The sequence below is a fragment of the Saccostrea echinata genome, unplaced genomic scaffold (assembly GCF_033153115.1).
Source record: "Saccostrea echinata isolate AGI-Se365-2 ecotype Australia unplaced genomic scaffold, CSIRO_AGI_Sech_v1 ptg000025l, whole genome shotgun sequence".
NCBI classification, from domain to species: Eukaryota; Metazoa; Mollusca; class Bivalvia; order Ostreida; family Ostreidae; genus Saccostrea; species Saccostrea echinata.
In genome coordinates this window covers 10,762,573-10,775,225 of record NW_026889774.1, presented here as the reverse complement: position 1 = coordinate 10,775,225, position 12,653 = coordinate 10,762,573, and the positions used below count along the sequence as shown (strand labels likewise).

General features: G+C 32.8%; 3 protein-coding genes across 3 annotated transcripts in view; 2 read left to right on the top strand and 1 right to left on the bottom strand.

The window, feature by feature from the left end:
* LOC133191974 (uncharacterized) overlaps positions 1-12,653 on the top strand; it is a 79,488-nt gene that overhangs the window by 42,861 nt on the left and 23,974 nt on the right. The window lies entirely within an intron of this gene.
* Positions 5,990-7,888, top strand: LOC133192887 (uncharacterized). The gene is made up of 3 exons (XM_061328893.1): positions 5,990-6,607; positions 6,699-7,026; positions 7,113-7,888. Exons 1-3 carry the CDS (start codon positions 5,990-5,992, stop codon positions 7,886-7,888), a joined length of 1,722 nt encoding a protein of 573 aa, XP_061184877.1.
* LOC133191970 (uncharacterized) overlaps positions 10,910-12,653 on the bottom strand; it is a 71,344-nt gene continuing 69,600 nt past the window's right edge. The window contains exon 101 of the mRNA XM_061327765.1: positions 10,910-12,430. Within this exon, the coding sequence (XP_061183749.1) occupies positions 11,651-12,430 (780 nt within the window). The 3' untranslated portion in view covers positions 10,910-11,650. The remainder of the gene's footprint in view (positions 12,431-12,653) is intronic.

Here is a 12,653-nt window from a genome sequence, read left to right as displayed (position 1 = left end):
TATATGCATCTATATCACATTTCATAATGAATTTTTTGCTATGTTGACACAGTCTGGTCTTCTAAGGCAATCTCTCAATTTAACACTGTGACGTAACCCCCCCCCCCTTTTTTTTGGTTCATACTGCAACCAGAAATTTGTGTAAAATATAAAAATTTGTATTTTTCGGATGCTTTTTAATTTATATTTTAACATGTCATTAATATTCAAATACTCAACTTCCTCGGTCATAATCATCGTATAAAATAAAGTAAAATTTGTAAGCTGCTAGTCACAGTTTTGAAATTTATCTCCAAAGTCCTGTTTAAGGAGTCAACCAACGTCAAAGACATGTAATACTAAATTGACAATTTCTTGGCTATTTCTGGACCAAATTTAACTTTGTATACACCAAACTGTTTGGAATTTTGTCCTCCTTGTATCTAGACACCAGAAAGTGAAATACAGAAATTTTTTATTTCCTTTAAGGTAGCTAAACACAGTTTCGTATAAAATCCAGGGGGTTTTCCTCAGAGAAAAGCATGATGGGTAGGGATTTCCCTGCTATTTTTATGCAGTGTACATGAAAATTGCAGCTTTTTTATTTTTATTTGCATAAAGTAGAATCTTATCTTAAGATTAAATGAAAAAAGTATACAAATATTTTTTGAGAATTATTTTTTGTGTGACTTTTTTATAGTGGGAGATAACTCTAAAATCACCCATTTTTTACATGTGCAGAATTGCATGATATGAGTAGCAGGTAAAGTAGCTCTTTAAAAAGCTGGAAAATGTACCCTAAAAGTACAACAAAAAGAAACCTAAGGACTTGCTCTGTTAAATGCACAGCACTTATATTTTCTGATTTCTGCGCCGTTTGTGATCAAGGGAGCTAAAAATGCATAGGTGTACTACAATTAGACGCATAAACTTTCCTATTTCCCCCATGTTTCATGTGTCAAATACGCCTTATTAGTAAGAGATAAATGCAGTATATTTATATATTTATAAAATTCACAATTTTATCTTTCTATTGATGTATAGAAGTCTATGTAGCAAGTCTTCATCTTATTTCTTTATGGGGGTCACTTTGGCATGTCCCTCATTTAGTAACGTCATGATAACGTCATACATAAAACTGTGTTTTGCACCCTTAAGGAGTGACACTAAATGACATTTTCCTTCATTTATCTATCTGTAGGTCAGAGAATATTGCTATCTTAGCTTTACTTAATGTATGAAACCATGCATTAAAGCTTCATGTTGACATTTAATCTTGTATAATGCAAAAGGTACATGTTTTTAGCTTTGTTACATGTTATATTATGACGAGACGGATTGTGATGTATTATTTTACATTATGATGAATTTGCATTGTGACATCAAAGTGTGACGTCATGTCAAAAAGGAAGCTTCATGAGGTCGTGACCTTGAATATAATTGATCATAATCAAGGGATATATGCATCTATATCACATTTCATAATGAATTTTTTGCTATGTTGACACAGTCTGGTCTTCTAAGGCAATCTCTCAATTTAACACTGTGACGTAACCCCCCCCCCCCTTTTTTTTTTGGTTCATACTGCAACCAGAAATTTGTGTAAAATATAAAAATTTGTATTTTTCGGATGCTTTTTAATTTATATTTTAACATGTCATTAATATTCAAATACTCAACTTCCTCGGTCATAATCATCGTATAAAATAAAGTAAAATTTGTAAGCTGCTAGTCACAGTTTTGAAATTTATCTCCAAAGTCCTGTTTAAGGAGTCAACCAACGTCAAAGACATGTAATACTAAATTGACAATTTCTTGGCTATTTCTGGACCAAATTTAACTTTGTATACACCAAACTGTTTGGAATTTTGTCCTCCTTGTATCTAGACACCAGAAAGTGAAATACAGAAATTTTTTATTTCCTTTAAGGTAGCTAAACACAGTTTCGTATAAAATCCAGGGGGTTTTCCTCAGAGAAAAGCATGATGGGTAGGGATTTCCCTGCTATTTTTATGCAGTGTACATGAAAATTGCAGCTTTTTTATTTTTATTTGCATAAAGTAGAATCTTATCTTAAGATTAAATGAAAAAAGTATACAAATATTTTTTGAGAATTATTTTTTGTGTGACTTTTTTATAGTGGGAGATAACTCTAAAATCACCCATTTTTTACATGTACAGAATTGCATGATATGAGTAGCAGGTAAAGTAGCTCTTTAAAAAGCTGGAAAATGTACCCTAAAAGTACAACAAAAAGAAACCTAAGGACTTGCTCTGTTAAATGCACAGCACTTATATTTTCTGATTTCTGCGCCGTTTGTGATCAAGGGAGCTAAAAATGCATAGGTGTACTACAATTAGACGCATAAACTTTCCTATTTCCCCCATGTTTCATGTGTCAAATACGCCTTATTAGTAAGAGATAAATGCAGTATATTTATATATTTATAAAATTCACAATTTTATCTTTCTATTGATGTATAGAAGTCTATGTAGCAAGTCTTCATCTTATTTCTTTATGGGGGTCACTTTGGCATGTCCCTCATTTAGTAACGTCATGATAACGTCATACATAAAACTGTGTTTTGCACCCTTAAGGAGTGACACTAAATGACATTTTCCTTCATTTATCTATCTGTAGGTCAGAGAATATTGCTATCTTAGCTTTACTTAATGTATGAAACCATGCATTAAAGCTTCATGTTGACATTTAATCTTGTATAATGCAAAAGGTACATGTTTTTAGCTTTGTTACATGTTATATTATGACGAGACGGATTGTGATGTATTATTTTACATTATGATGAATTTGCATTGTGACATCAAAGTGTGACGTCATGTCAAAAAGGAAGCTTCATGAGGTCGTGACCTTGAATATAATTGATCATAATCAAGGGATATATGCATCTATATCACATTTCATAATGAATTTTTTGCTATGTTGACACAGTCTGGTCTTCTAAGGCAATCTCTCAATTTAACACTGTGACGTAACCCCCCCCCCTTTTTTTTGGTTCATACTGCAACCAGAAATTTGTGTAAAATATAAAAATTTGTATTTTTCGGATGCTTTTTAATTTATATTTTAACATGTCATTAATATTCAAATACTCAACTTCCTCGGTCATAATCATCGTATAAAATAAAGTAAAATTTGTAAGCTGCTAGTCACAGTTTTGAAATTTATCTCCAAAGTCCTGTTTAAGGAGTCAACCAACGTCAAAGACATGTAATACTAAATTGACAATTTCTTGGCTATTTCTGGACCAAATTTAACTTTGTATACACCAAACTGTTTGGAATTTTGTCCTCCTTGTATCTAGACACCAGAAAGTGAAATACAGAAATTTTTTATTTCCTTTAAGGTAGCTAAACACAGTTTCGTATAAAATCCAGGGGGTTTTCCTCAGAGAAAAGCATGATGGGTAGGGATTTCCCTGCTATTTTTATGCAGTGTACATGAAAATTGCAGCTTTTTTATTTTTATTTGCATAAAGTAGAATCTTATCTTAAGATTAAATGAAAAAAGTATACAAATATTTTTTGAGAATTATTTTTTGTGTGACTTTTTTATAGTGGGAGATAACTCTAAAATCACCCATTTTTTACATGTACAGAATTGCATGATATGAGTAGCAGGTAAAGTAGCTCTTTAAAAAGCTGGAAAATGTACCCTAAAAGTACAACAAAAAGAAACCTAAGGACTTGCTCTGTTAAATGCACAGCACTTATATTTTCTGATTTCTGCGCCGTTTGTGATCAAGGGAGCTAAAAATGCATAGGTGTACTACAATTAGACGCATAAACTTTCCTATTTCCCCCATGTTTCATGTGTCAAATACGCCTTATTAGTAAGAGATAAATGCAGTATATTTATATATTTATAAAATTCACAATTTTATCTTTCTATTGATGTATAGAAGTCTATGTAGCAAGTCTTCATCTTATTTCTTTATGGGGGTCACTTTGGCATGTCCCTCATTTAGTAACGTCATGATAACGTCATACATAAAACTGTGTTTTGCACCCAAATCGATTTTTACTTTCGATTACGTCCCTTGAGAGCTCTTTCGTACGTAGAGATAGTTTTGGATATCTTTGTTTATGATGGAGAAAATTCGCGACAAAGGAGGGCGATTTATCTCCAAAGGAAAACAAAGTAAAATAACATCGATTAAATGTAATAGGCAGAAGAATGTGGCAGTTGAGGTCCCTTCTACAAATTCTCAAGCTGATCCTGACGATCCACTGCCTATTCCAAGTAAGTTATCTTGATTTGTGTACTTGCAAATATCGTATAATAGACGTATAAGTAAACAACAAAGAAGGGCTAAATACTTCATTGATTGAAGTTTAAGAAAACACTCTTAAGCATTTAGATATCTTTGTGTCGCTCATTCTTTTATGTCCTTGGTTATTTGTGGTAAATTTATGACAGATGATGATTTCCCAAATCCAATCCACATTTTGGAGCATAACTATGCCTACGATCTATCAATACACGGAGACTGTGAAGAGGAAGTAGTTCTAGTGCTTATTGATGACGAAGATACATCACATGTCATACAGTGGAACACAGGAAGAAGAATTGTTGAATTGGAATTTATTGTGAATAAACTTATAGAGGGTTGTTGTAAATGTAAACAATCTTTGAATTTGAGAGACATTTGTGGTGAACAGAGATATGGACTAGGTTCCTTATTACATATCAAGTGTAATTTCTGTACCACAGTAAACTATGTTCCCACAGGAAAACGCCATTCTCGCTCGGACAATAATGGGATACGAGCATTTGATGTGAACACAAAAGTTGCACTAGGTTTGTAATTATTGAATACAGACTTTATCATTCATCTTCATATGATCAAAGTATCATCTTAGAATACAGTTATATTTATTATGGTATCTTGAGAATTTTTATTACATTGCAGGGATGCTCCATGCAGGCATTGGCGAGAAAAAATTATCTATGCTCCTAAGTGTACTGAACATCCCACCACTATCAAAGACCTCTTTGAAAACCTCTGAAAGACAAGTTGGTCGAGCAGTTGAAGATGTTGCCAAAAAAAGGTGGAAAGAGTTTGCTAATGCAGAGCAGGAATCATTTGTGTAATACTAATAAATCTTTGTACAGGACCAGTGTTTGATAGATTCTGTCCTCATATTTCTTTGTTATGACCCACACATTTGAAAGGAAATGGTGTATATAATTTTGTTAATAAACTATTGCTAGGCAAATAATAAAATATCTCTGGCTATATAAATATGAGAACTGTAATTATCAGTAATGCATGCAGTATTCATCAAAATATTGTGCATTTATTTCTTGAATAATTTATTTTTATTTTATTTATTTTTTCAATTTACAATCTGAAACATTATTTCTTTCATTTCATTTTTGATTTTGCAGCAATGATGACTTTTCAGTGTCTTTCGATGGAGGATGGCAGAAAAGAGGTTCAGGGCGATCTTATTCAAGTTTGTCAGGTTTGAAAAATTAGTAATTTGCAGATATATATATAAAGATTTTTTCATAACATATATGTATATTGGAATGACTTTGAAGAATGGATGTGTAAAAACCCAAGTATTATATATCTATTGTTATGCCATAAGACCATGATCAAAATCAAATAAAATCATCTCAATTGTAGGACATGCTGCAATGATAGGTAAAGAGACGGGAAAATGCATCGCCTATGCAACAAGAAACAAGTTCTGCAGAGTGTGTGAAAGGGCAGAGAGGACAAAAAAAGATATCCCTGAACATGACTGCAGGAAGAATTGGTCAGGTAGTTCTAAGGCAATGGAACCAGACATGTGTATAGGTAAAATAATTGTATAGTGTTTTTTGTATAAAGTCTGATATGCTTGGTATTATACAAAATATCAGCATGGTCAATGTAAATGTAAAAACACAGCAAAATTTTCTCACATGATTGTATGAGTCAGCGAACATCATTTTGATTTTTTCTATTGTTCATGTTAGAATATTATCATAACAGGTATGATGAAGGAACTTCAGGATAGCAACATTCATGTTGGAAACATAATTATGGATAACGATTCCACAACAGTTGTGAGAGCTAGAGCTGAAGTAAATCCGGCCCTAAAGAAGCAATGTGATAGAAATCATACTCTAAAACAATTTACAAATAAGCTATACGAGTTGAAAAAATCTAAAAACTACAAAGAATTGAATAGTAAGACAATTCAACATCTGTCAAAATGTTTCAAATATTGCATTTCCCAAAATGAGAATGATCCCTCGGGTATGAAGAAAAACTTAGAGGCAATTGGAAGACATGTTTTTGGTGATCACAGTTTCTGTGAATCCTGGTGTAAATATTTAGCTTCACCACTAACATACAAACCTTGGCAATTACCTTATCACAGATATCTGAACAATCAAGATCTAAAGAGTGACTTGACATCTCTACTCAGCTTATACATATCACAGGCAGATAAACTAGTAGACCTGGGCAGTACACAACCTAATGAAAGCCTTAACAATACCATTGCTAGCAAGACTCCAAAACAAAACTTTTATTCAGGATCAGAAAGCAATGATTTCCGTGTTGCAGCTGCAATTGCCCAAAAAAATTTGGGTCATCATTATGTTACAGAGGTATAAAACTTGTATATTCATTTATTATTTCATAAAAGCAATTGTAAAGTTTCAAATCAATTATATTTCATTTCATTGAATTTCATTGTAGGTCAATGAGGTCTTGCTATTATCCCCAGGTGAAATTACTTCTTCAAAAGCCAGAAAAATAGACTTGAAAAGGAAGAGAACTAAAGAAACTGAAGATACAAGTACTTACAAGAAAAAAAGGGCACAGAAAAAGATGGACCAGCATAAATCACAAGAGTCAGCAGAAGTGAGGGAAGGAAGAACATACGAACCAGACACAGATATGAACAACAATACTGATCCAAACAGCATCAAGGAAATACCTCCACCTCTCAGCAAACCTGTACCTACTCCTATTACTGAGGGTCAATACACATTTGTATATTTTGACTTAGAAACTACTGGTTTAGGTAATTATCAGTTTTACAAAAATAACTCAAATTGAAATTTCTGTCATTTATTTTACTATTCTCATGGATTGAATTTTGTTTTGCAGGTGACGATTGTGAAATAACACAGATCGGGGCCTCTGTCAATGATGATGTGTTTTGTCAGTATGTTTTGCCATTGACTCAACCAATTTCTGCTTCTGCCACAGCTGTGTCTGGTATTGCTACACAGAATGGTTGCATGTACAAAAATGGACATGAAGTTCAGTGTATGAGGACACCAGATGCAGTGAACAATTTTATACACTGGCTTGGAAAATTTGGGAAAGTATTGCTTGTGGCTCATAATGCCAAGTTTGACTCTAGAGTTCTAGTGCATGTGTCGAGTTCCATCGGTATTAGTGCGTCAGAACACATAAGTGGGTTTGTGGACACATTATCTCTATTTAGAGAACTTTACCCAGGCCGCAAGAGTTATAAACAAGTGGACTTGCTGAAGGACCTGTGTGTGACTCATTATGATGCTCATGATGCCAAATCTGATGCCTTGGCCTTACAAACTCTTTTATTGTCTTTGTCAGTTTCATGTCAGATTATGATGAAGCATAGTTTTTCTACAGAATTTGTTGTAAATAATTTGAATTTTTTGATGATGAAAATGAGAAACATGCAATCATTGCAAAATCTTATTGATAATAAGATTTTATCCAAGTTTACTGTAAACAAAATTGCTGAAACAGGTCTTCATTTCCAGCACATTTTATTAGCTTACCAGAGAGACAAAGAAAACGGGGTAAGATCTCTGCTATCAGAAAAAACAGGAGGAAAACCAAGAGTGACAGGAAATTCAAAATTATTCAGTCTCTTCAGAATCATTTTATGAATATGAAAACATAAATGCATGTACAACAACTTTCAGTGCTTTCTGTTGTATGTATGGGTGTATTGCATTTCTTTTTTCAAAGAGAGGTAACTCAGGTACAAACAACTATGCAAATTAGATTTTTAACAAAAATCCAAGAAAAAAGGCTGGTTTCATATGCTGAAAACTCTAGAGTTTCATCATCTATTGCTGTAGTACTCTTGTAAAAAAAATTTGGAAGAAATACCAGCTAAAATTACGTTTGAGGATTTTGGTATATTTTGCATAGAAAAACGCCAAATTTTCATCATATGTTATCTTTTCAAAACCCCTGGTAATATATTCCGATTTTTTGCCTAAGAACATCTTAGGGGGCCTTCATTTTAAGTTAAGAATTTCTTGAAAAACTACCAACAGGTAATGTACGTTGCGTATGACCTTAACGTATAAAAATTGAAAAGCGAGATATCGCGTCACAACAAAAGTGTCATTGATATACATTCAAACAGAGAAACGGCCAAAGTGATATGACCCAAAAATCGACATGTGTCTTGCTCTTATAGTAAAGTACTTAATATGAACAAAGAAGATGGGGAAACAAGGCGTGCAGAATACCTATATAGCTTCAAATGTATAAAAATCAAATGCAATTTGCGAACCCGAAAAAATTAATAATAGTAAATGTCACCTTGAACCAGATACACTGATTGAAGGATGTGCAGAGGAAGATGCAGCACCAAATGCATTCACTTGCATACAGACCACAAATACATAAAACTGAAAGCTTGGCGTGTTTACTACAAATAGATTAATTTGAAAACGGTCTCTTTCTTTCTTTCAAACAAATTCATTAAAAACAAAATTAAAATTTAAATCCAATTCAATCCATGCATTGAAGAAAATTTATACATTCCTTGTTTGTATAAATATATTAAGGGGACGGCCATTTGATTCTGAAAGGGGGGGGGCAGGCTTGCAAAAATTTTCGAGTTATTTTCATGTCAGTCAAGGACAGATTATTTAATTCTCAAGACGATCTAGGAAAGATTATTTATTTCCTTCTTCTCTGAAAACAGTTTAACAAGCAAAAAACAAAACAAAAAAAAAAAAAAAAAAAAAAAAAAACAAGGGCCTCGACGGTCAGTTGAGTATAGTACAACAATTTAGAGGATCCATAGAGTATAAAATAAACTGATAGATGAAGCTTTGTTGCCCAAATGCAAGAGAAATAGGATGATCAGGATCAACGAAATAATTAGTCTAGCATTCAGTAACAACTCAAAAATTAAGTTTAATCTCTCCCCCATTTATCACTATAACAATGCAGACTATTATCAAACTAATAATGCTTCTGTACTAGTTAAATCCAATATTATAACCTCTCACATTGGTCTTTCTTGGTCTTTGAAGAACATTTACTAAGTTATTTTTGTCTCATTTTTATTTATCTATTATTTACAAGTCTACATGATCATTAAAACTACGAAAGTACTCTTTATACTATACAAAAAAAAAAAAAATAAAATAAAAAAAAAAAAAATAAAAAAAAAAAAAAAATAAAAAAAATTTGCATATTTCTCTTTTTCTATTAACCTTTCAAATACATTTTTTACAGTGATTAAGGTACTCCAATCCTCAGGTTCTGAAAATTAGCTTTTAAGTAATTGAAATTGCTCACAAAGATGTCTCTGATTTCACATAGTAACGTGAATTTACCCATGGAATTTCTTCACAGTTCATCATTATAGTTAATCATATTATATAGGGAAAATAATCAAATCTCAAATATATATACAGGAAATGCGAATAAAAACATCAGCTATGCATTTTTTAATTGAAAATTGATCAACAAATATAATTTAGGATAGAAAAATATAGGTATCCAGGCATTTGGAGAAAATTGCACCTTTTTTATGCTTATACAGTATTTTAGTTCTTCTTTTTACTTCAATTGTCATATAATACATAGTGTAAATAGCTTGTGCTATCATTGCTAGACATCACATATCATGTCTAATTTTATATCATGCTAATAAGCATTGGTATCTAATGCTAGACAAAAGGAAATTCGATTTCTCTAAAAATGAATTCATTTATTTTTGTTTATGGGGTACAAATGTCAACTTTTTACAAGACCGTTTCAAAGACTTCAAAGAACCTTGAATCATATTAAGATGCATAAAATGAAAATTGTTGCACGAAAAGATCTCAATTTCAAGCTTCATTTTGAGACTTTTTAAATAAAATAAAAAAATTAAGAGTTATCCTTCCTGACTGAGGATCGGATATCCTTAATTATCATTAGTGAATGGCAAAGGGGAATAACTTCTCTCAGTAGAATACAAATTAATATAACCCTGGTCAGGACCAGAACACTTGACCAAATAGTCCAGATGTTAAAAAATCTGGTAAAAATACCCTTGCTTATTAAAACTTTTACTCTGCCTCCGATATGTCCAGGAGCAGAGAAGATTTTCGAAGAAATAATGCATTTTCACTACAGATTCAACACAGCCCTACCCTAACACCAGAACCCAGGGTCAGAATATTCACCAATTTGAAAGAGGCACCCTAATCATCATAACTATGCACTTAGTGGAAGATTTTCAAAGAATTAACATTTCCACTATATTATCAATACCACCCCACCCCTCTTTCAGAAAAACGCCAGAACCCTTGACCCTGGGACCACAAATTTTAAACATTTTGTAAGAAGCACCCTTGTTCATTATAACTATGCACTTTGTTTATCTGCTCAACACCAAAGAGCAGAAAGGATTATTTAATAGAATTAATGCATTTTCACTTTATAATCAATATAGCCCCCCCCCCCTTTTCACCAGAGGGGGGAGTAGCACAAGTCAAGGACAGATTATTTATTTTCTTGCATTGAGGACAGATTATTTATTTACAACATTTTTGAGGACAGATTATTTATTTCCAAAATCTGCCATCACCCCCCCCCCCCCCAATCAAATGGTCATCCCCTAACCAAAACCTAGCTCAATGTCCTCCTTGCCTCTTTGTTTCAAAAGTTAAAGCGGATGTTAAAATTTTATTTTATTCATCATCAAATATGCATAGAAATTTTAAACGCAAAGAAATTTATGCTAGCACAGAAAACCTTTTTTCCTAAGTAATAATAATGTGCAATACACACTTAGACCACTTATATTACACATGACAACAAATGTCTCTCACATGAACAATTTTCAATCTTAAGACAGTGATGCATTAAGTATCCAAATATAAAAATATAAATCAACAACAAAAAAGAAGACATAACAACAAATATATAATAAATACAAAAAAAAAAAAAAAGGCAAAAATATAACAAAGTACGGAACTTTCTTCAGGTCAACAGTGGACGGAATGTTGTAACTTATATCACTGGAAAATATTGGATGGAATTTTCACAATAAAATATATATCAATCTATATCAGAACATCAAAAATACAACATATTTAATATTGCAATCAGCTTTTGGCTGGAATGCTTTAGGTAAAAGTTTCTAATATCCTTTGCTAATTAAGGCACTCATTTTAATATACATATATCACATTACAAAATCAACAAAAACGCAATCTTGCCTTCTTTTCCCCTAGGAACAACCATATCAGCAGTTATAATCATATTTCAGAAACACAGTTTATGTTTTATGTAACAGTGTAAATTGTTCATTCATCTCTCAAGATGCAATCAGTATTTTTAAAGCGTTCTGGAACTCACATCTTAAATATTTGTGAAATGGCAGTAATAAATAAATCTATTCTCAATTACAATTACATCAAATCTGAATCATCCTTGTCCTTTGCAAGAGTTGTCTCCACCTCTTTAGCTGGTTCTTGCTCTTTGCTGGTTTCTGGTTGTTTGTCGTCTGCTACACTAGATTCCTGTTTCTGGTTGTCATCTGATGTTGTTTTTGTCTCTCTCATATAATCTGAATCCCTCCTCTCAACTTCAGAGCGATTAGTTGGTGGAGGTGGAGTTTTTGTCTTTTCTGACTGCTGTTTTTCCTCTTCAGTAGGATGGGTTGGTGGAGGTGAGGATCTTGTCTTTTCTGACCCCTGCTTTTCATCTTCTGTGCGATTTGTTGGCGGACCAGAGGATTTTGTCTTGTCTGATCCTTGTTTCTCATCTTCAGTACGATTGGTGGGTGGATCAGAGGATTTTGTCTGCTCATCATGAATGTTGTTTTTGGACTCGGTCTTTTGAAGGTTTTCACCTGATGGGACTTTCTTTAGACTCTCTTTGGATTTTGTTTTGTATAAATTTTCCCCAGATGACCCCTTTTTCAGACTCTGGGTTGATTCACCCTTTTTCAGACTTTGGGTTGATTCACCTTTCTTCAAGCTCTGAGTTGATTCACCTTTCTTCAAGCTCTGAGTTGATTCACCTTTCTTCAAACTCTGAGTTGATTCACCTTTCTTCAAACTCTTGATGGATTCACCTTTCTTCAAACTGTGTGAAGATTCACTTTTCTTCAAACTCTTGACAGATTCTGATTTTTTCTTCTCGGTTGCATTTTGATTCTGATTTCCTTCTGAGCTTCTGTCACTAGTCTGAAACACGAATGAAAAAAAAAATGTTTGTAAAATATGGAACAGTCCGTACAAATGCTCCAAGAGAAAGTGTTTGTAGCCTATGGCACAGAAGGTAAATGGATCACAGGTGATTGAAAAATGAACATACCAAAAAATTTTTTTATTGCTACACTTTGGAATGACAAATCCTATCAAATATGCATCAAAGGAATAATTTTTTTTGATGTGAAATGTGCTACTT